Source organism: Zosterops lateralis, assembly GCF_965231275.1.
Source record: "Zosterops lateralis genome assembly, chromosome: Z".
NCBI classification, from domain to species: domain Eukaryota; kingdom Metazoa; phylum Chordata; class Aves; order Passeriformes; family Zosteropidae; genus Zosterops; species Zosterops lateralis.
Window position 1 is genome coordinate 20,612,338 of NC_139800.1, and position 22,907 is coordinate 20,635,244.

Consider the following 22,907-nt stretch of genomic DNA (forward strand, 5'->3'; position numbering starts at 1 on the left):
TCTCAGGTCATGGTCCCAGCTTGCATCCCCACCTTGTTCCCTCTGTTATGCCCAGGGTCGCTTGTGTTCCAGCAAGTGCCTGTGTCAGCATTGTGGGACTACACTGGTAAATGGAAGCATGAGCTTTTCAGGGCAAAATGTCCTGGACAGTCCTTGGCAAGTCCCAGATGGTTGTTGCCAGATGGAAACAGAAGATTTTTCGCTTGATGACTCCTCGAGTATCAGAGTATCTTCTCCTTTTCATGATAGTGATGTATGGAAAACTGTGAAAGCATAAAATGAAATTTGCTTTCTATTGCCAGGGAAGTCCTGGGTTGTGTAACCAATGCAAAACACTTCCTGATCATGGCTTTAAAGGAGTCAGGTTTGCCCTTTTTTTTTTAATGGAAAATTCAGTCAGTAGCAGAAACAAGATATATCCACCTCTTCAAGAGAAATCTAAATCCTCTGTCATCATCCATCCTATTTTTATCCACTAGCACCAGCTGCTGGGTATGGGTGAAAGCAGAAAAACTAACAGAAATCTGAAAAACTGTTTTAAAAGCAGTTGGAAATACAGTGATGGAGCCACTGCCTCCTTCCAGCTCTCACACCTGGGCACTTCGGCCCTGGGCCAGCTGAACCCCCAAAGGGTCGTGTTAGGGCCACTTTAGGAAAGTGTCTAAGGCAGAAGGCAGAGAGGTCACGCCGTGATGCCTAAAAAAGTCCAGCCAGTGACAGATGTGCCCTTCCCCTATTCTCTTTCCCTGGCCATGTCTGGACGTCAGGGTTGGCTGGAGACACCCCCCCGTGCATTTCTCGGGGGACACAGCCCTGCCAAAGGGACTCTTGGGGTGGGGAATTAGGGAGTTTTCCCCAAGCCTGGGAGGGGAGGACAGCTGGCAGATGGCCACCGCTGCACATCCGCCAGGGCTGGGAACCGGAGGCTGACGGATCTGCAAGAGTCATTTGAAACCGCCCCGTGCATTCGGGCACCCGAGAGCTTCCTCCTCTCTGTTCACACGGGGAAGGCTCTGCAGTATTGGCCACGGCAGCACACTGGGGCTGTGCCTTATCCTTCTGCCTGGTCACAGCCCGATTGTCCCCCGTTTCTAGGGACATATGGGAGTACCCTGAGGGACATGTTACCCAGAGCATAGCATCAGGTTTGCAGGCGCAGTACTGCTGCACACTGCCAGGGAGGGGAGCTGGGACAGTCCCCATCTAGAGGGACTCTGCTGCCCTCAGCCTTGTTGTCTTTTTCAGTGCCAGTGCAGCATGAAATCTCCCTGTGGGAGGATGGGTGCTGGGTGACAAACCTCACAGGTTTGAGGCAGAGCAAAAGACAGAGCCAAGCCCTGCATCCCCACAGAAACCCTTTATTTTGCATCTGGTGAACTTGCTTAACAGAGTGTGAACCTCGGGGGTGAGTGCTGCTCAAATGCAGCACGTTGATTCAGGCAAAGTCTGCCTAGGGACTCCCTGCCGTCCTGAGCTTGCTGGATTTCCCACTTCCTGTTATTTTATCCGCGTGAAGATGCTGGTGCCAATCCTGCAAAAATCACCAGATCAGATGGGGTCGTGTATGCTGTGGAGAGTAGAGGGGAAACCCAAGGAGAGAATTGTGTGGCCGACTGGGGTACTACAGGTTCCAACAGCCTGTAGCAGAGGCTGTGCCAGGTGCTGGCATCTTTTCCTCCTCTCTCCCTGCTGTGGAGAGTGGAAAGAAGGTCCTGGGGATCCCCCACCCTGAGGCACATCTGGCATGCAGCATGTTACATGGGTGCTCCTTAGCCCTTGCATATCACTGGTAACAAGCCCATTCTACCCTCTTGGTCCTCCCATGCTTCACCCCATGGGACTTCTCCTTCCTTCAGTCTGAGTTGCAGGAGCTCCTAGCAGAGCAGTGGCTGGTGTCAGCACTCACCGGGTGGTTTTCCAGTCGTCTGCAGGACTGTCAGCTGCCTCTCGCAGGAGCCACAGGGCATGCAGGGTCTCCTCCCCATTGGTGTCCACATAGCACTGGCCCAGGAAGACAGTTGTCCGGGCAGTCTCTGAGTCTGGGTGGGTTTAAGGTGATGTGAGTCAGGCAGTGAGGCACAAGGTCACCCTGTGTCCTGCTGGCATCCCCGCTGCAGGATGGTGGTCCAATGCTGCCTACCTTGGAGCCACCAGTTCACAGTGAAGGAGAAGATGGGCTGTGGGACCAGCCCTGTATCTTGCTGGGACCCCTCCAGTGGTGAGGTGAGGAGTTCTGAGTAGCCACTGGCAGGTCCCGGCAGGTAAAAACCAGAGAATCTGTTGTCCTTGTCCAGGGTGGACACAACCATCCGGCAGTTGGTGTCACTACGCCACGATCCAGAGAGAAGACACTGCAAGGCCAGTGCTGTGGCTGGAGGAACCAGGCAGGGAGGGAGGCATCCTGCTCCCACCGCTTCACCCTGGCTCTGCCCAGAGATGTCTGCAGCAGTGGGTGGTGTGCCACAGACCTGATGTACCACCAGCATCACCCACCTCAGTGTGAGCATCATGCCTGAGCTCTGACTGCATTCAGCTCAGCCATTGTCCTGGCTGGTTTCACACACCCAAGGGGGAGCGAGTCCCTCCATGCTGAAGCAGTAGGTCTACTGCTTTCCATACACTCTAGGGGGGAAAGGAGGAGCTCTCTGGGGTATGGCTCTGTTTGCCTTCCTCTGAATGATTTCCTGCAGCAAGAAGCATCCTTGCAGGAGTAGTCCCTTCCTCTCAACCTTGTCACAGCATCGCTCAGCACTGCACAATGCTGTTCCCACCAGTTCCAGCAGCCCAACCCTGGCTCTCTGTTGAACTATGATGCCCCAGCAGCAGATTTTGGAGTCTAGCAGGATGTCAGCATCACATCCCCACTATTATCTGTCCCCATACCTTCTTCTCCACATGGGCAACACTCACTGCCAGGGCAAGGGCGAGGACCAGGGCAAAAGCACTTCTTCCCATGGCTCCAAGGTTGCTAAGAGCTCCTCTCAGCCCTGCAGCCTGGCACCCTTTATAGGGCTGTAACTTGAGCCCCATCAGCACCAGGATGGCAGCTGTGAGATGAACGGCTTGATGTCAGGGTGCCCGGGACAGGCAAAGGAGGTGAAGAGGTCTGCATGACCTGGTCAGGGCTCAAGAAACACAGGAAAAAGCACGGCTGTGCAGAGGGGTGCGGGAACAAGTTTTTTATAAAGCCCTATAATAGCCTGGAAAGCATCAATACCTTCTTTGGAAATCTGCCTCCCACGCACAGAGGTTGGAAATTACTATTTCAGCATTTATCCCCTCCCTGCTTTGCTGGTGCCACTGGGTGACCAGGGAAAGCTTACTCATTTTAGAAGCAGTAACATTTCTCCAGCCTCTTCTGGATGTCAGCTGCTGATTTTGATGCTTTTGGTTTTACTTTTATGAGAGTTAGAGAAAGAAGTAACGTCAGCAGCATTACTGAGGTCCCACAAAGTGAGTTGCTAAACACACAGAGCATGATGACCAGCATTGTATTCACAATTCTTTCTTATATTTGTCTCTTTAAAGGACCTTTGATGTGCAAAATTTGGCTTGCACTGTCCCTGTCTTCCTGAGCCATGCCTTTCTTGTGATGCCTGTAGCAGGCATATGGCAGTGGCAGCTGAAAATTCAGGTGGGATTCACTTGAATCAACACCTGCTGTTTCCAAGTCAGCAGTGTCTGGGGCAGGGAGTGGCAGCAGGGCTGCAGTGGGAAAACTGGGGGCAGGGGAGTACCCTTTTGGGATGGCACCTTTCAGTGCCCTCTGCTAGCCCTGGCATATCCTGGCACCTTTTGCTCAGCACATCTCTTGCTCATCTAGGTAGCCTCGAAAGCTGGGCCAAGTGGAAAACATCCCTCTCCTAACACATCCCTCCTCCTTTTTGTCTTTTTCAGTCCCAAATTCATGGCCTATCACAGGGACTCAGAGAAATTCCCCCTGGGGATTCTTTTGCTGTTGTCCTGGATGCCACACTCTGTTCTTTTGGCTTTCTGCCTTTCTGTGCTGTTTGGCAGGGACAAGCCACCATGTTAGTGATCCCAGGATGGTGGCAGGTATCCCTCCACTTCATGGCGCCATGCTGCAGCGTTGCTAGAGCTGGGCCAGGCCTGATGGACTGTGTGGCCACAGTGCTGCCATCCCTGGGGCTGGGATATTTTTCTAGCTCTTCTACATGAGGCTTCCTCTTCACCCACAGACCTGCCAAAAACTTTGTGTCAAAAGAGCTGACCGTTTGGCAGGTGTCCACAGAGGCAAATAGAGAGGCACTGCCAAAATGCAGGGGTAGAGAAAGGGAAAATTCCTGAGTGCAACCCAGGTGGATGGGATGGGATGGGATGGGATGGGATGGGATGGGATGGGATGGGATGGGATGGGATGGGAGAAGGGCTTTAACTTCTGCACATTCTACTTGAGTGCCATACAGGACAAAGAAAGTGCTTAATCAACATCTCAAATTTACTGATAATGCTGCCTCCATTGCCGAATCCAACAGAGCATGGAGTCCCAGTACTGGAAAGGGTCTGGTGGGAATGGATATGAAGGCACTGGAAGGAAGTGAGCTGAATCCAGGATGCTGCTGCTAGCTCTGCCACCCTCAGGCAGGTGGGGAATGATGACACACAGTGGAAGTTTGAGTTTAGATGAGATGGGAAATGAGCCCAGGGAGGCAGATGGGTGGGATCAGGGAGAGATGCAGATGTCCCTGCAGAAGGGCAATGGTAAGATCTCACCTCAGCAGGGGTATCTTTGGGGACAGAAGGTGTAGCAAGGACAGACTTTAAGAAAAGGCAACAACAGGTGATGATTTTTAAATTTTATTCTCAATCGAAGGCAGGTTTTTCTTGTCTTGTTGGGGGGTTTGCAGTGCAGCCAGACCATCCCATCATGGGGCTGGAGAAGACACAGCTTCACATGGAGGGGACAAGTTCGGCAGGATCTTTCCTTCTGTGGTGCGTTTGCGTGTAAAGACATTTCTTCCCACCCTGTGAGAAGTTGAGAATTCCTGTGGGATGACCCACAGATACTGCCCACTCAGACCTGCCAGTGATTGCAGCAGTGATAGGATGTCCCTAAATGTCCCCCAGGTTTCCTCAAGTGAGGACTCCTCTGTGGGATTAGTGCCCCCCATATCCCCCCACTACCTCGTGGCTTTCCAGTCCTCCTCCAGGGACCCGACAGCTTCACGCAGCAGCCACGTGGTGCTCAGTATCTCCTTTCCACTTGCATCCACAAAGCATTGCCCCACAAAGGCGGTGGTGGCATCTGGGAGGAAGCACTTATTGGGAGATCCATGGGGAAACTGGCTGCTTCCCCTGCCCCACTGTCTCCCAGACACTGCTGTGTTCCTGCTCCAATGGCCACACAACCCCCAAACCAATTCTGGGGGGTCCTGCCCAACCCTATGGCTCCCTTGGACAAGGCAGGATTTATAGCACCACATCTCACTTGTGGTCACGGGATCTGGACCCACTGTGGTTGCCCCAAAGATGTTGGGTGAGGAAGGGCTCTCCTGTTCAAGCCCAGCATTGCCCCTTAGCCCCATGCTGTGCAGGTGTTACTGCTTAGCTGCACCACCTGAATTCCTGGCATCACCTGGCTGAATTCCTGGCAAAAGAAAATTCCTGCTGGTTGCGTGCATGGCTTCCATTGACACTGTTGTGCCATCCCCAGATGTCTCAGGACTTACTGGAGAATTTTTCCCAGCGCACAGTGAAGGCAAAGGTGGGCCAGCCCTCTTCTCCAAGCTGCTGCTGGGCACCCCTCAGCGGAGAGATTTGAGCACAGCCCCCGGCAAGGGTGACTTGTGTGAGGTATTGTCCCTGGAAGTCCCCATTGTCCCTCAACACGGAAATCTCCATCAGTGAGTCCTGGTCATTCCTCCACACTCCGTTGAGCTGGCACTGAATGAATACATTCACATATTGTCTGTCTCTGTATGCAGAGGGGCCCCATCCCTGTCACTGCCCCACACGAGGGGAGCCACAAGCCCTGCTGTGAGTGCAGCTGCAGGGCATTGGCTATCCCTAATCCCAGTTTGGGGAAATGCTGCCCCAGGGTGCTGATGAGAAAATGGTGGAGCAAGACCAGAATGTCCCAGCCCTGCAGCATGCACGGTACACCCAGACACAGACCCAGACGTCCCAGGGGATGCCACACTTCATGCACGTGCTTCATGCAGGCACAAACCCCAAGGGATGGAATGCCCTGCACACAGTTCCCTCAGGGGAACAAATCTTTCCTGAGGTGGTACCAGGTAGCTGAAGGTGATCAGGGGTATCTTGCCCTCTGCCGGGATTTGGTTCTTGCAAAGCTCTCCTACTTATCTAAGCCTAAAACGGCATTTATGGGAGAACTCCTGGCTGCCCACACTGCATCCCAGTGCCATGTCTGCCATGCTCCCACCGTCACCCAGATCCCCGTACCTTCCTGCCCGCGGGAGCAACACTCTCTGCCAGGGCCACGGCGAGGACCAGGATGAAAGCGGCGCCCCCCATCGCTGCGGGGCTGTGAAATACCCGGCCCAGCTCCCTCTGCCCTGCATCCCAAACTCCTTTATAGGGCTGTAACCGGAGCCACGACGGCTGGCAGCCGCGGCGTGAGTATCCTGATGTCAGCGTGCCCAGGCCAGGTGAGGTGAGCAGGTCTGCCTGACCTGGGCAGCGCTGGAGGAACGCGGGGATGAGCACGGCTGTGCAGGGAGGTGGGGATGCAGGGGTGATTTACACAGCCACTGTTCAAGAGGCTCTACCAACCCCGTTCCGTGCTCAGTCCCGGAGCTCTAGAGGCGGGCATGGCTTGTCACTGTCCCGCTGCCACTGACCCAGTGCTGCCACCTAAACACAGGTTGCAGCAAGCGCAAGTTGTGCTTTGCTGCTCTGGCTGGTGACGCATCTGCACGCAGCGGCTCAGCACTGTCACCGTCCCCTCCTGCATTGCAAGTGTCTGCTGCTCTTTCTGTTTTCCATCCTGCCTGGGCTTTCCTTGGGTTTGGGACCCAAGACTGTCACTGCAGCAGGAAGTCTTGGATCAGTCATTCTTCCAGGTGCAGAAGGGCTTTCCTGGAAGACACGTAGATGTTAAAATTTGCTTGTTCCTGTGGGAGGGCATGTTCTGTGCACGGTGCCTCCCAGACACTGTGGGAGGCAATACCATATGCATGATGCTTTGAGGCCGGGCAGGGCCCTGTCTGACCCTTCCCAAGGAGCTCCTGCTGGTGATGCAGACTGTGATGGGGGTGCTTGGCATTTACACAGGGACATGGCACAGACACATCCTCTAAGATACCACTCTAACCAGGTGAACGTGTGACTCCCAATGCTGCAGGGGAAAATAGAAGTGGCATCTGGCTGTGTCCAGATCATGAGGCGCCTCTCTGGACCCTGCCCAAGCACAAGTGATGAGATCTGCTTTGATAATCCTTCTCATCTTTCCTGGGCCTGAACACAAGGAAACCCGTTCTCTTCTTCCTCAGGGAGCAGGATCCTCCAGTATTCAAATTGCACTTTGCTTTTAATTAAAAAATTACAGAGCTGTGTTCAGTTCCCATCCTGGGGACTTGCTGCAAAAGCTCTTGGGATCTTGACACTGCTTTCCCTGCTTGCTGCCCAGCTGGCACCCAGTACTCAGGGCTTGGCACTCGCCCCTGGGCTCCATGCAATGCTCACAGGGGCAGCCCCGGTACAGAGCAAGGATCGATAAGTGCTCTCCAGCCCACCCACTAGCTTTCCAGTCAACCCCGAGCATGTCAGCCTCATCTTGCATGCTCCATATGGTCCTCAGTGTTTCCTTTCTGTCCTCATCTATGAAGCTTTGGCCCATGGGGGCAGTGAAAGAGTCTGCAGCCTGTGAAGGGATGAGATAGTGCTGGGATGGGGCTGTCCCTCTTAGGCACCCAGTTTGTCAGTGGGAAAGGCTGCTTGTGGGTGATGCTTCCCTCCCCAGCCTCCTGTCCTGTTGGGACCTTGAACAGTCATGGGTTATGCAGGGTGTTGTGGCATGGGCACAGCTGAGCTGGACATCAGAGATGGGATACTCCAAGGACATCTCAGTGCAGACTGGAGGAGCTCTGAGAATACAAGGGGAGGGCTGGGAAAGGAGAAGCACCCGAAAAGTTCTAGTTGATAGCTGAAGGTAGGCTGGCCCTTCTGGTTCACCAAGTGTGTCACCTGCAGCAGTGATGCCCAGACCTCATTCATGGTGTGTGGTAGCAGCCAGTGAAGTTGCCTTTTCTGTTCACAGCCAAGATGGTTCTATTGGACCCGAGGTCAGTGACCCAGTGCCTGGCCAGGGTGCAGTGCAGTGGAGGGGACACAGCACTGGTGCCTGGCTGGGGCAGGAGTGAATAGCCCTCTGAGCCATGTAGGGCAAACTGGACAAGCTGCAGGTCGCTCATCCACACAAGGGATTATACTGACAAATTTGATAAGCTCAGCTGTGGGGAGGGAGGCAGAACACATCTGGGTGTGCCCTGCTTCCAAGCTGGCCCCAGGAAGGGCTGAGAACATAACTAGGGAAATCCTCCATTCTCTCAGGATGGCAGTCTGTGTCCAGTAAGGCTAGAGCTGGAACAGGGCCATGAAAAGAGGCAGAAGAGCAGAGCACAATGTGTGGTCTTGACCAGAGGACTATGCAGAAATGGTGGAGGGGATGGGAGCTATGTATCTTCACTCATCAGGGAAGTTATGACTTGAAAATCCAATTTACTCTTTTGTCATCTCTGCAGAGTGGAGGGGTACCAGGTTTTGGTACATCCAAACTCACCAACCATGCAATCCCTTGCACGGCCTAGGAATTCCCTGCCTCTGTCTGCTTATGTGGGTCAACAGCTGCACTGAGAGAGACACTGGGCACCAAGAGGTTCAGGGTTGAGACATTTGTAAACGGTCAACAGGAGCAGTTCCCGCAGAAACGGTTGTGTAGGACAGTTTTCCACATGTGGTTAAGACATGAAACTCCTTCTCCATTCTAACAGTGACCGTTTGAAGGGATTTGATGCTTACACAAGCATCACCCCATGCCATGATCCTAATAAATTTGCTTTTCAGGTTTTGTTTTTGTTTTTGTTTTTAATTGATACACTATGTGTGTGAACAGCTGTGCCACACAGACATGTCCATGTGATTTCAGGTGCCTCCTGCCTCCACCAGCTCCCCCTGCCCCTGGAGGCATTCACAGTGTGTGAATGACCCTGATCAAGGCTTGTCATGCAGCAGAAACAGTGGGTTTTCCTGCAGTGGGGCTGAAGTGAAGCCCTGCTAACGTTTGTTTTGCTGATGAGGCTGTGCTAGAAGGAAATAAATGGTGCTGGGTTTTCAGACCAACACCATGAGCAGGTTTGCAGCTGAATAAAACCCAGAGCTGATGGATGCTGAGTGTCCACAGAGAAATATCCCCATCCTTAACTACTCCCAGATGCCTGCAGGCACTCCTGGCACACCATGTCCTATCACCCCAAATCCAAGGTGTGCCAGGGAATGTCAGGGATATATGGGAGCCTAGCTGGGTGCCCTCATGTAGGGACTGGCCTTGGAAATAGCTCTGCCAGCTCATGCCTGCTATGTTTCTCACCGGAACTGTGGCTACCTACTGGGGTTTGCAAGATGCTCCAACTGTGGTCAGCACTGCTACCTTACTGAAGCATCCTGGGAATGCTGCACAGCCTCGGAAGAGCCCTGCCCGGGGGAAATATTGGCATGCAGGCAATAATGAAGTCAGGACAATACATGCAGTGAGGCTGAAGGCTTAGCAGGCTACCTCACTGCTGAGCTGGTCATTCATCAGGTGAGAGCAGAGTCCTGTGGTCCCTCTGCCTCTCCCCTTCCCAGTTCTCAGCCTCCTCTAAAAGCACATAAAAGGCTGTTCAGATACATAAATGCATAGCAGAGGGCTGGTGTAAAGGCATTCTGGTCAGAAATGCTGCAAGGAAATTGAAAAACCTGGAGAAATGCCAGTGAGGCACTGAGAAGGGACCAGCAGCATTGCTCTAGAAGCGAAAGATGAACCCCAGGGAGAAAGATGTGAGAAGCAAACCACATGCAAGTTTGCAACAAGGCAGGCAAAACCACAGAGCAGGCAAATTTGCTAAAGCCACAGATGCTGCTAGCAAAGCTCTCCCACCCACAACATTTGTAGCAGAAAAGCCAGGGGAGCAGTGGGGGTGGCAGCCCAGCAGCTCAGTCCTACTTTTAAGTTCATCAAATCCCAGGCAGTATGCCAGCTCAGAGCATGCAGCACTGTCCCAGGTTATTTTGAGAATCAAAGACACAAGGACTAAGTTTCACAGTCAGACCCAGAGCTGATTTCCAGGAAATCATTTGCTTTGGCTTAGAGGGGTGTCTAAGGCAGCACAGGCACTGCCTATTTTGGTCAGTCACATAGTCCACTGGGCAGAGATTTGAGAGGTGTTTGCTGGTCATTAGCTTTCCAGTAAATCACATGTTTCCTAGGAAGGGTTTTGGGCTGGGTGTACTGCAGCTGCTGGTCCTGTGTGGCTGCTACAGAGCAACCCTTGGCACTTTACAGGAATATGGATGCAGCCAAGGTCCATCACCTGCCTGCTTAAGGGCTGTGTCAGAGCCACGGGCCTCTGGGTTTCCAGCCAGGTTTTTGGGATGCAGAAACGTTCCCCAGATTACCCTCCCACCACATTCACCAGGCTTTCAGTAGGAAGAAGTGAGTGGTGGTCACAGTTAGTGTCAGAGGGTTACTCTGGGGATGCACTGTCCTGTTTGGGCTGGAAAAGGGGCTTTCTTGGGGCCAGTCTCCTCTCAGAATAACGGAATGACAATTTCATCCCACAGCCACCCTCTACCGTGTTTTAGCACAGCTTTTCCAGGACATATCCACAGACTGCACAACGTTGTGTTTAAATATCTTTAATTTTATTTGTTGTTTTTTGAGACATCTTCCTCCAGAGCTGGAAACACCAGGACATGCTGGTACACACTTGTCGGTTTGCTCCTTTGGGTTTTCCAAGGCTCTGGCCAGCACCAGGACCAGACCGGCGAGTATGGGAAACAGCGGAGCACTAGTGGTGCCAACGCTGAACCTTTGGGGCATTCAACCCCAAGCTGAGCAAGGAGACACTGTTGTGGACCTGAGCAAAGGGAGGCTCTCTCTATGAGGTTTCCAACAGGTTTATTGCTGAAGGAAATCAGGGACAGAAGAGCGACAGATACTGCTGTGTAGCAGCTTTTAAAGGAGGGATGGGACAATGGGTGGAACAGAACAGCAACCAATGGGATCTTTGTAGGTGGGGAATGTAAGGGGAGGTACAGAAGATTGTAACCAACGGGAGATGCAAATGGGAAGATACAATGTCTAGGTACCAATAAGGTACTGAAGAACGGAGAACATTTTGGACAAATGGGTACTGGCAAACTTTGATGGATAGGTGAGGGGTGGGAAATGGAGAGGAATCAGGAATACACCTCAACAGACACTGATCCTGCTCAGGGCACTCCTGTCTCCCAAGTGGGGCAGAGTAAGATGCTTCTCCCTCCTTTCAGCCTGTTCGAGTGAAGGTGTTGCAGCCAGTCCTGTGGGGAAGCAGTTGCCCATTGGTCCCCAGCCAGCAGCTGGGTAAGGATCCCAGATGGACTGGGGGTACCTTGGCTCACCTGGTGGCTTTCCAGTCATCTGGCTCTGAGTCAACTTTCTCCCGCAGCAACCAGGAGGTGTGCAGGACCTCCTTCCCATCATCACCTTTGAAGCACTCACCCACAAAGACAGCTGTGGAGTCTAAAGCAGTGGTGACAGTTATCCTAACAGAACTTCAGCTTATTTTGGAGCTTCACAGGCATCAGTGGGTTTAATGCTCATGGAGCCTGAGTGGATTCCAGTATTTGCAGAGAAATGCTGTTTGGCAGAAGTGTTGTCAAAGCAACCCTTTGTGCTGCTTCACCCACACCTTGTTTCGGGAGGTGTACTGCTGTTTGCAGACAGCACCCAGAGTGGGGAGAGATCAGGGAAGTAAAGACAGGAGACAGCAGAGAGGGATCAGGATGGGCACTGGGACCTGCCTGAGCTCCCCTCTCCATTCCACCACCCCATCCAACAACAGCCATCATACAACTACAGACCTGAGAACTTCTTCCAGTTGACAGTGAAGCCAAAGGTGCACTGTCCATCCTCATCCAGATGCTGGGAGCCAATCAGTGGGGATGGCTGGATGGGTTTCTTGGCGCTTGACACGGCGGTGTAGTACTCACCGGAGAAGGTTCCATCATTGTCAACATTGAACACTTGCATTTTGGAGCCCAGATCATTCTCCCACCAGCCAGTCAGGTTGCACGGCTGCGGATCAGCAGACGTGTCCCTGGGGGCTGCCTGTACACAGCCCTTACAGGCTGAGCCCCCTTGCCCATAACCCCTGACACCCACGGGGTGCTGGGACTCACCTTGATATCCCTTGTGCCTTTCCCCAGGTGGCTCAGAGACCACCTGTTTTTGGTTGTCGTTTCCTCTTTCTTGCTAGCCTTTTTCTCCCCAGGGTGCTCAGCTTCCTGGCAGAGGAGCTTGAAAAGGAGCAAAAACACAGGTCAGGCTGTGGATGGTGGCACTGCAGAGTGTTTCTGGAGTCCTGAGAATGCTCAAGCATTCATTTTTAAAAGATTCATAAAGTCGCTGCTATTTCAGCTACGTCAAGAGGGTCAAAAGCTGGGGTAAGCCAAGCGAAGGGGAGAGTTGAAGAGGAAAAGCAAAAGGTGGGACACCTGGATAGGCAGGAACATGGACAGGACCCCTGCTGTAGCTAGCCCTGGGCAGGTGAGCTGTGTGAATCCAGGGCACATCTACCTGTGTTTGTAGGTACCTGTGCTGTGCTCAGCACACATGCAGCACAATAGGGAAGCTCATTGGGATGAGCATAGCCCTCAAGTCCACAATGGACTCCACAGGGCCAGAGCCCTGCACATCCCACCTGCAGTTCTAAGAGCTGGCTGTTCTCTCCCACACTGCACTGTCCGAGACAGGGGCAAGTCACCTGCTGGGACAGAGTTCTCAGGCTCCCCCTGCCCCAATTTCCCTCCAAGACCCTGGGAGGCAAGTGGGGATTTCCGCATGCATGGCCCCTGCACCAGACAAGGAATCTCCATCCGCATCTCTCCGGGGCACACGGACAACCCTGGAGCATCACTTCCCTCCCTTCCCTCGGCAGGGGGTCCTGTCTGGATACCCGCTGGAGCAGGGGGTCCTCCTGTTGCCGAGCATTCCCCCACATGCTCGCGTGCGGGCTCTTCCACAGAGCGTGTCCCAGCCCAAACAAGCGCTAAAGCTCCCATATCATGTTCCCCCCCTCCGGCGAGCCTGCCACTCGTGTCCCTCCCCGAACACCGGCATCCCCAGGTGCGCTCCCACGCAGACTTCCCCGGAGCCGAGTTTCCCAGCGGAGTCTCCCAGCAGGAGTTCCCACCTGGAAGCCTGCGGCGGCCGCGGGCACGGACACCCCTACAGTCAGTGCGAGAACGGAGAGTACGCGGCGGCTCATCGGGATGCAGGTCGGGATGCAGTGGCGGCAGCAAATCACGCCGTGACTGTGACTCACAGACTTTTATTCGGCTCCGCCACAGTTTCCCGGAAAGCCTCGGGCGGTATCTGAGGGAAGAACTGATACTGGGACAAGGAACCGAAGGGAGAGAGCGAGGGGGACCGGTGCGGGAACAGGCAGAGGGGTAAAAACAGATATGGGGACAGGGCTGGGGATGAAGACAGGACGAGGCGGTATGTTGTGGTGGGATAGGAACGGGAAATAGGGTGGGCACGGGGGGCAAGGATGAGGGATGGGGGATGTGCACATGGACGAGGATGGGAACAGGGACACGGATGGAAGCACGGGTAGGAGGGATGGGTACAGGGCAGGGATGGGCGCAGGGATGAGGGAACTGAGGCAGGGATGGGGGTAGCCATGGGGACTGGAACAGGGATGGACACAGAAATGGAGATGGGCAAAATAGGGATGCACAAGGGGATGCGTGGGGCTGCCCACTGACATTACCCAGCCTGGGGCTCTTTAGCCCCATGTCTATTGGTTGAGGGCGGGCTCGGAGTTGTCATCCTGCCCTGCAGGAGCTCCTGTGTCCCAAAGCACCCTCTGGTCACTGTGGGGGATGGACAGAAGGACAGAGAGTCATGAGGGCTGGGCAAGGTACGTGTGCAGGGACAGCAGGTGATCTGCGGTGGCTCCAGGGAATTAGAAGATGAAGGGAACAACAATAGCCTCAACAGCAATAGGAAAATCTCTAAGCAGGGCATTGCAGGCTGGAGGTGAGCAGCCCAGGTTGCATGTACCAGGCAAGAGGAAAAAGGCAAATGAAAGGTAAATAAAAGGGCAGGATCACGTCAAGGTCAGGGACAGGATGTGGGATAGTTAGGACAGCTGATGAACACAGATTGTGGTGCAGAGGGGGTGGTGCCCCCAGTGATGAGTTCTTGTAAACTCTACAGTTTTACTTTCAGTTTCCTTATTAAGCAAGCACAATGTTTGCATCATTCTCTGTTCTACTGTCTGCCTCCTTAGGAGAAACCAGAAGCCAGGGATTTTGCAGTTGAAGGGGTAATGAAATGACAGAAATTAAATCTTATGTCCTGGACCAACGTGGTTCTCAGTGGCCTCGTGCCTCACAGTGCAGGGCTCCCAGCCTCACCCTCCACTTCCACTGAGGTCCCAAGGCTTTAGCCTGACAGACCCCTCAGAGAAGCCTTTGGGTGCTCATGGTGCTGGTGGCAGCCACAGTGGGCGTTTTGGGAGGGGAAGCAGGAGAATGAGTCCAGCACGACCAGGGCAGTGCCAAGGACCAGTGGGGATGCACTGAGGGCTCTGTGCAGAGGATGAGGCAATGAGGGTGCAAGGGTGAGGATGAGGATTCAGGGTGACTTTTGACCAAAAGCTGGACCACCAGGCACATCAACCAGTTGTGCTCAGTTAGTACAAGCATACCCTGGAGAGTCTCAGGTCCATGCACTCTGGGTGCAGCCCCAGAGCCCAGGAGGGAATGAGGAAAAAGAGTAAAGGCTGAGGAAGGCTGGGGAGGATCTGCACTCTGTCAGAGGAAGAGGATGGCAGACAGGCCCTGACACTTTCTCAGGGGCACTGTGTGCTTTTTGACCCAAAGTTCCTGCCCCATCCAGCTGTCTCTTGTCCCAGCAGCCCTGCAGACCCCAGGCAGCATTGCCCTTAACACCCTTTACACCTGTCCCTGCCCACACAGCTTCTCCTTGTGGTGCTCAGGAACAGGAGTTAGGAGCTGGGCAACATGGATTATGTAACTAATGAGGTGAAAACTTCATGATCTGCTGAAATTATGGATTAGTGAGTCCTAGTGTTAGAGCGGTGCAAAGGGCATTGGGCCCTTGTTTGATTTGTTTCGTTTCCTAAGGTGCTGATAAAATAAAGTTCAATGTTCGGATAGCATCCTGTGAATATGAACACCAGAAAGGATTCATATCCTGTTCCACCCCCCAGCTGACCAGGCGACAGCCAGTCAGTCAGTGGGAAGTACATGTATACCTGCATACATACAATAGGTACACCTTCAGTGTCTGTCTTTAGCCACCTGGTCTGCCCAGTAGCTCCCCATGGAGTCTCAGGTCTCTCTCCTGATGCCCCCAGCATCCAGCCTGGATTTTGGACCACCCCAACATCCGAGACTCCCCTCTGTAAGGGCTGGCATCCAGCTCTCCCCAATATGTGCATGCAGCACCAGGACTCCCAACCAAAGCAGTAGCTGGAAATGGAGTTGTATGGGAAGATGGGGCGGAGAGAGGTGCAGAGACACCAGATGAAGCCAGGTGAGAGTGCTGCCTTGCCTGCATGCAACTTTCACCCCTACTCTCAGCTGTGGGGTATCCTGCTGCCCCACACTGTGGGTGCTGCCTGCAGCCATCCAGCACAGGGCCCCTGTGAATGTCCCAAATGGGTGCACAGGCAAGAAGGCACCTGCTGAGGCCTGAAGCCATGATCAGGAAGCAGAATTACCCAGCTACTGTCCTCCAACCTCATCTTTCTCAGCCCCTCCAAAACACCTCCCTGTTGTTCCCCTGCCAGCACCTTGCTCTCCCCGTGGCTGCAGAGTGGCTGCTTGTATACCAGAGACACAAGAGACACAGCTCCCTGCCGTGTGGGGAAAGGTTTATTTGACTCCATGTGTGAGGACAGCAAGTGGAATGGAGAGGCCCACCAGCAGGTTGCTGGGAGGCACTGGGCAGAAGCAGGGCAAGGTGAGGGTGTGTTTCATTGCCAGGAGCCCAGCTTGGGACTGGGACAGTGGGGAGACTTGGGGATGCAGAAGGACAGCAGGGTGCAGGCAGCACTGGTCCCTGTTGCCATCATTTGATGCGGGTGAAAATGGAAATGACAACCCTGCAGTGGTGTAGTCTGGAAAGGTTCAAGAGAGGTAGAGAGGGGTGAGAGAAGGGTGAGAGCCTGCACCTCAAGATAGGGAAGCCTGGGCCACCTGATCCTGGCAGACAGACAGACAGACAGACAGACAAACACCACCTGCTACATGCCCCATGGACAGAGAGATGGACTTCCCTGCCAGACTGGCCAGATGGACAGCTTCCACACGAACCCTACAGAGATTTAGGCATCTGTTGGAGTCCAGGACATCCCTTTGGATGACGTGGGACCCAGGAAAGTGAATTTGAGCCCTGGACAGGGGGTTGTGGAACTGGTCCAGGGGGGTTGGAAACCTTGGCACAGAGCCCAGGAAGACACGGAGTTTGATCTTAGACTATGGGAGAAACTTCCGACACAAGGAGAGGAATTGCAAATCACCAGGAAGTGAAAATAGTAGTTTAGAACAGTAGAACATGAAAAATTCAGTAGTTTTAGGATTCTTAGAATAGAGGTAAATGGGGGACAAGATGGTGGAATTTGGGTGGTACCTCGTGTCCCTCTCCTTCTTCCTTGTCCTCCATCTTCTGGGGTGGTGATGATATAAGGTGGAGTATAAGAGTGGATTGGGTCAAAGCAGAAGTGACCCTTTTAGTGCAAGCACTAGGCATTGGTACAAAATAGCAATTAACCTACACGTAACTATCAGTATAAATGTAAGGTGACGTCCCATCGGTGGGCAGTCACCTCGTGTCCCAGCCACTGTCCGGACCTCGGCTGGGAGCGGAGAAAAAACTCTGAGCTATCAAATAATAAACATCTCGAGAAACCAGAAAACAAGGCCTTGACGACTCCACTTCTTTGTACCAACGCGACTCTGAGCTTTTAGAGGGCAAGGACTTTAAACAACCTGAATCTCTGGTGAGGAAACCAACCCGAGAGGCATCATCACTGCCATGCCCCTTGGACAGACAGATGGACACCCCCATCACCTCTTCCAGACAATCCTGAAGCCCACCACAGACAGACAGCTCTCCCACCACCACTCCCATGGCAGGAATGTGTGCGTGTGGCCCATCTGTGCCCACAGCCAGGGTTCCTCTGGGTGCCGCAGGGGATTTGGGGCACCAGGCGGGGCGGTCCCCACTCCCAGCATGGGCAGGGGATCACTGTCACTGCTGTACCTGAGAACTGCCACTGCACAGTGAAGCCAAATGTGGGGTGTCTCTTGGCATTGGGATGCTGCTGGACCCCTTGCAAGGGTGGCACCAGGGTCTTCTTGTTGGTGGCTGCCACTGCAGTGTGGTAGGAGCCTGAGAAGGTCCCAGCTGTGCTGTGGCCAAGCTGCTCATATTGGAGCCCAGCTCATTTGTCCACAGGCCCTGCAGGTCACATGGAGGACAGGGTGTCGTGTGGGCGGCTTGGGCAGTGAGTGCTGAGCCACAGTTCCCTCTCCCCCCACAAGCCTCCCTAAGCAGTGGGATGTGTGTCCCATAGCATGACCCCTCTGTGTGGCAACTGAGAGCAGCACATGGGCACCAGCTGGGACAGCAACCCTCCCTCCCTGGGCAGGGCAGAGCTGGAGCTACTGGGTATCCCCGCATTGCAGGGGTAGGTGACCCACAGAAGCCCCAGGGACAGCACAGCCAGAGCTGGCAGCCTCCTCGGTCATGGACACCGCACCGTGGTGACACAGCAGAACACAAGAGGAGCAGACAAACACTGTGTGCTGGGGTGTCACGGCACAGCACAGCACAGCACACTAAGAACATGCAACCCTGTCAGCCCTATTATAAATGGGCAGGAGACAATATTTTCTTCTTTAAAATGCCTTTATTGATCAGCTCTCACAGGGGTAGTTGGAGGGATAGTTTGACCCTTTGCTGCTCTACCCGGTTCACCTTTGGGGAGGAGGTACTGTTCAGCTTTGCAGCTTCGGCCACCGCAAGCTGAGAGCCCGCCCTCCCACAAGTTCCCAGAACTCACGCCCGCCGGCCCACTCTAGGGGTATCCGCCTCTCTTCGGGCACTTTTTAAGTTACAGCGAGATACAAAAAACCTGTTTATCAGCCCTTTAGGGCGTAGCCAGTTCAGTACTGTCTTTTGGGTCCGGATTTTGCATCGGTTTGTCTCGGCTGGGGATTTTTGGTGCCGATTATGTTCTGGTTTACAGCAGGGTTTTATGGGCGTTCTATGATTTCCATGCCAGCAGGAATGCCGATGGGGCGCACGCGGGCAGGAACGCCGATGGGGCGCACGTGGCACTGGCAGCAGTGGTTGCAGACCCGCGCTGTGGCAGGGCAGACCCGCTGCCGGGGGCGCGGGGCCGGTTCGGCGGCAGGGGCGGCTCCGGGGGGGCAGGGGCGGCTCCGGGGGGCCGGGGGCGGCTCCGGGGGGGCAGGGGCTGCGGTGGCGGGCGCGGCTCTAGGGCGGCGGCGGGGGCACGGAGCGGGGCCGGCGGGCCGGGGCGGGGGGCCGGGGTGGTATCGGCGGCGCCGCTGAGAACGCTGGTTTGTTGTAGGGTGAAGAGCGAAGCAGCTGTGCCCTGGCCCCCTCCGAGGCGGTGGCAGGGGCACGGGCGGCTCCTCCGGGGAGTGCGGGCGCGGGGAACAAGACCTCTCGTCCTTTCCGAGGCGACGGCAGCGGGGAGCGGGGCCGGGCCGTCGGTTTTCAAAAGAGTCAACGTGCTCCCGGCATTGCGGGGAGACTACGGAGATGGCTCCCACTGCCACACCACGGGGACTTACAATTACAAATTATTTAGAACATTAATACACTTATTATGCAACAATTAAGAGGATTTTGACACTTTAAATTTTTAACATATAACCAGGAGTTTTTAAACTTCATTTCTTTCAGCCCTGCACACTGTGCCCCAGGGGTGGCACAGCACGGCACAGGACAGTATGGCACAACATGGAGCGGCACAGCACGGCAGGGCAGCACCAGAAAGCACAGCAGGAGCAGGCAGCCTCTTGGCCATTCCCAGCGCAGCGCAGGCATGGCCCCCACCCTGCAGCCGGGACAGCACAGCACGGCTGGGCACGGCCGGGCTCTGCCCCAGGGCTGCCCTGACCTCCCTGGATGCAGCACCACGGGGCATGAGCAGGGCCAGGGCGAGCAGCAGCAGCAGCCCGCCGTCCCCGTGGCGGTGGTGGCCGTGTGTGTGCCCGGGCTCTCCCTGCGCTGCTGCCGGCCCCCGCCCAGCCCCTTTTGGAGCAGAGGGGGCCGTGGCCGGGCAGCGGCCGCCGAAACCGGGGCTCCTGCCAAAGGACAGCCGGTGGGAGATGGGCAACCAGCCACTGCTCCAGGCTGATCGGGCTCCTGTTCCCCTAGGCCACCTGGGGGTCCCAAGGAGGACTCTGTGCCAGGGAGGGTCACAGCAGGGGACATACATCAGGCCTCATACATCAGGGTATGGTGACAGAAGGCACCGTGGGACACCTTGGGGGGGCATTGGGAATGTGTGTGCTGAGCCACGACAGAATTGTCCAGAAAAATTGGATTTGTTACCTGGTGCGTAACAAGGCAGTAATTACACGCCCCAAGAGAGACATTGATTATTTATTTTAGTTCCACAAACCCGGGTCCTCAGTGTCATTCCAAAGATCAAGCACACCAACTATCAAAACATTTTGCAATTTACACATTTTAGCAAACAAAGGCACTAATGCTCATTGGCTGCAAGTTATTTAGTTCTCTTATTAAATACTATTCTCTCTCCTATTGGTTAAGAATTCTCTTGCATCCGATGCTAATTAATCCGCAGGGTCAGCCTTTCTTTTCTCTTGGCTTGGTGGGTTTCTTGACTCAGTGGGTCACAAGTCATGATCTGCCCCTGTCAGAATTTACCTTCTACCCAGTCACAGCTGATTCAGCACTGAGTATTTTGCTAATCCAGTTGTTTTTATTAGTTTTTTCTTATCTTGGGGGGTTTGCCAAATGTTCTGTAAGTTCTGCACTCTTTCGTGTTCATTACCAGTGACATATTGTTCATCCCAAGTTTTGTAACCTCCACCCAGGTCTGAGATCATTAAAGCCCATCAAGACCTAAGTCTTAGCAAGGCAATCCTACCAAGAAATCTCTCTTTCTAACACCTGGACATAGCTTAGAGCTCGTTTGCTGCTGTTTCAGAGACTAAATCTCCTTTCTTGTCAGTCAGGCTTGAAAGCATAAAAAGATCAACCAAAGAACAAACCTTTTCAAGAAATATTTTACTTATCCCACATTTTGCAACAACACGACAGGAGACTGTGAGTATTTCTAGCAAAGCTTTATTGGGAGAAGCAGGTGGTGCTGCAGGAGCAGGGGCCACACCCCTGGCACTGCTGCCGGCCTGGGAGCCCCCCACTGCCACCCTCTCTCCTGTGACTACAGACGGGTGAAGACGTTGGTGCCGACCCTGCGGGGAGGAGGAGGAAATGTAAGGGGGGGGGGGGGGGATGTGACAGTGTCCAAACACACACCCACCTCTGCATTCCCCCAGCACATTTGCACCTTGGCAGGAGCCCAGGGGTTGGTATTTTTCCTATGTTTTACCCATGCACCAAGCAATCAAGTGAACCTTGCCAGCAAGCTTTGTTAAGCTGTGCTTTTAAAACAGATATTAAACCTGCTTTTGCCAGCATGTGTGAGAGTGGCTCTCTAAGCAACCTAAACCACTGACCTGGTGACATCTCCAGACCCTTGGGGGTGCACAGGGGACCTGTGCAGGCCAGGGACAGAGAGCTCACCTGGTGGCTTTCCAGTCACTTTTGATGTTCTCCACACGTGATCTCAGCAGCCACATGGTCTTCAAAACCTCCTTTCCATCATCATCCACAAAGCACTGGCCCGTGAAAACAGTGATGGAGTCTGTGGGGACAGGACAGGAGGTGGAAGGGAGCGTGGCCAACGTGGCAGGTCAGTGGCTGCCCCAGCACAGGGGACAGTAGACCCCTGCTGTCCCCAGCCTCTGGAGACAGTAGGGATGGGGAAAGCAGGCAGGAGGGCTCGGAAGGCTGGGGGTGTCACATGGAGATGGGCAGACAGCACAGGCTTCAGCCCCTGCTGCGTCTCCTGAACCCTGGGACTGGGAGCTGACAGCAACCAAGGAGATCCAGGGACAAGGATGGAGGAGCCTCAGGGAGGGGAGTGGGAGAGCAGTGAGGATAGTGCAGGGGAAGGCAAGGAATCAGCAATGACACTGCAGGGAGTGCAGAAAAACTTTGAGAGCAAAACAGGGAAGGAGGGGGGGATCCAGGGCACCTTAAGGAGGCTGTGAAAGAAGTACCTGAAAAGCTCCAGTTAACTGTGAAGCCAAAGGTGGGCTGGCTCTTCTGGTTACGGCCCTTCTGCTGGGACCCCTGCAGTGGTGACTTCTTGATTTCGTTGGGGCTGGCTGACACAGCCGTGTGGTAGGAGCCAGCAAAGACACCATCTGCATTCACCGACTCGATGGTCATGTTGGAGCCCAGGTCATTGACCCAGGTCCCAGTCAGGGAGCACTGGAAAGCAGGGAATTCAGCACTGGTGCCTGCAGCCACAGCCCCCTGCCCACCCCACCCTGTGTATCCCATCCTGACAGTACCTTTTTCGCATGGAGGCTGTGAGCCCCCAGGGCCAGGAAGAGCATGGGGAGGAAGAGAGTTGCTTGCACCATCTCTGCAGCAGACAGACAGCTGATGTACCTGGGGATGTGCTCCTTGCAGGTCTCTGCTGATGCTCCTGCTCCCTCTCCTTTTTATTACTGTGGGTGGCAGCACTGGCCAGGGCATTGTGTAATCTGGGTGTTTCCAAATCCATGGTTCTCAGCCATAGGAGGGGGTAATTGCAGCAAACATTCCCAGAACTGTGTGCTGAAAGTGTCCATCGTGCTGGCCTGGCACCTTGCAGGGAAGGTCTGGCTCCTGCTGGTTAGTGACTGCTGGGAAATGGTGAAAAGGGAAAACCCCTCTCTGCAGCTGTTATCCATTCTGTCACTCACTTGCCACATCAGTTCTGTGCCCAGGTCCTGAGGATCTTAATCCCGGTGAGCTCAGGATTGGCTGCAGCACACACCTCACTCTGCTCTTCCTCACCCAGGCTTGCTCTTGCAAGCCCACCCACCACTCAGATTCTTTTGGGACTTGGCTTCCCCCACCCATTACTGGTGGGTCTAACAAGGGTCTGACATGCATGTTAAGGTGTTGCTATTACAAACTGGTTTGTGTTGTGTCCCAGAGTGATGTTTGTAACCCTAATCGCCTGTTGTGTTTGTGTTGGATCAGGGTGTAGGGGGAAGGGAGAGGCAGTTTGTTTTCAGAAACTGTCCTCCCCTGGCTGACCTTGAGAGTCGGAGTCAGCAACACACTGCGTGGGACGGAGAGTTCTTTTTTTTTGTCCTTTTTTCTTAGTAGTTAGTTAGTGTGTAGCTAGCAGAGTGGGAGAAGCTTCACTTTTTCTTCTCCTCCTGTGTCTTTATCTTTTTTTCTTCTTGTTTTTTATTTTTTTTTTCTTTCCCTTTTTTTCCACCCTCCCTTGGAACTATTAAAAATCTCTCTGGATTTAGGACCCGGGGGAGCGCCTTGGGGGCTTACACCTGGAACCCAC

The 22,907-nt window shown here is 54.1% G+C and overlaps 4 protein-coding genes across 4 annotated transcripts; all 4 read right to left on the reverse strand.

Annotated features, from left to right (window-relative positions):
* Window positions 1–1,497: 1,497 nt before the first annotated feature.
* LOC310922660 (avidin-like) lies at window positions 1,498–2,955 on the reverse strand (the record flags this gene model as incomplete). The annotated part of the gene is made up of 4 exons (XM_083883371.1): window positions 1,498–1,531; window positions 1,907–2,039; window positions 2,141–2,351; window positions 2,884–2,955. The coding sequence occupies 4 exons, from the start codon at window positions 2,953–2,955 to the stop codon at window positions 1,498–1,500; spliced, it is 450 nt and encodes a 149-aa protein (XP_083739497.1).
* Window positions 2,956–4,886: 1,931 nt separating this feature from the next.
* LOC310922521 (avidin-like) lies at window positions 4,887–6,511 on the reverse strand (the record flags this gene model as incomplete). The annotated part of the gene is made up of 4 exons (XM_083883151.1): window positions 6,427–6,511; window positions 5,691–5,904; window positions 5,146–5,266; window positions 4,887–4,986 (listed from the first exon to the last, which is right to left on the reverse strand). Exons 1-4 carry the CDS (start codon window positions 6,496–6,498, stop codon window positions 4,887–4,889), a joined length of 507 nt encoding a protein of 168 aa, XP_083739277.1. The 5' UTR covers window positions 6,499–6,511.
* A 4,408-nt stretch (window positions 6,512–10,919) lies between these two features.
* On the reverse strand, window positions 10,920–13,509 carry LOC310922658 (avidin-like). The gene is made up of 5 exons (XM_083883369.1): window positions 13,416–13,509; window positions 12,403–12,519; window positions 12,085–12,298; window positions 11,623–11,743; window positions 10,920–11,541 (listed from the first exon to the last, which is right to left on the reverse strand). Exons 1-5 carry the CDS (start codon window positions 13,488–13,490, stop codon window positions 11,508–11,510), a joined length of 561 nt encoding a protein of 186 aa, XP_083739495.1. The 5' UTR covers window positions 13,491–13,509; the 3' UTR covers window positions 10,920–11,507.
* Window positions 13,510–20,594: 7,085 nt separating this feature from the next.
* Window positions 20,595–22,354, reverse strand: LOC310922659 (avidin-like). Its single transcript, XM_083883370.1, has 4 exons — window positions 21,907–22,354; window positions 21,610–21,823; window positions 21,071–21,191; window positions 20,595–20,739 (listed from the first exon to the last, which is right to left on the reverse strand). Exons 1-4 carry the CDS (start codon window positions 21,976–21,978, stop codon window positions 20,709–20,711), a joined length of 438 nt encoding a protein of 145 aa, XP_083739496.1. The 5' UTR covers window positions 21,979–22,354; the 3' UTR covers window positions 20,595–20,708.
* Between the last annotated feature and the right edge of the window lie 553 nt (window positions 22,355–22,907).

Coding starts and splice junctions, on each gene's coding strand:
- LOC310922658 (XM_083883369.1), bottom strand. CDS start 13,490: ATGAGCCGCCGCGTACTCTCCGTTCTCGCACTGACTGTAGGGGTGTCC. Junction 12,299..12,402: donor AAGGCACAAGGGATATCAAG/GTGAGTCCCAGC, acceptor GCTGATCCGCAG/CCGTGCAACCTGACTGGCTG. Junction 11,542..11,622: donor GATGACTGGAAAGCCACCAG/GTGAGCCAAGGT, acceptor GCTTCCCCACAG/GACTGGCTGCAACACCTTCA.
- LOC310922659 (XM_083883370.1), bottom strand. CDS start 21,978: ATGGTGCAAGCAACTCTCTTCCTCCCCATGCTCTTCCTGGCCCTGGGG. Junction 21,192..21,609: donor AGTTAACTGGAGCTTTTCAG/GTACTTCTTTCA, acceptor CTGTCCCCACAG/ACTCCATCACTGTTTTCACG. Junction 20,740..21,070: donor AGTGACTGGAAAGCCACCAG/GTGAGCTCTCTG, acceptor TCCTCCCCGCAG/GGTCGGCACCAACGTCTTCA.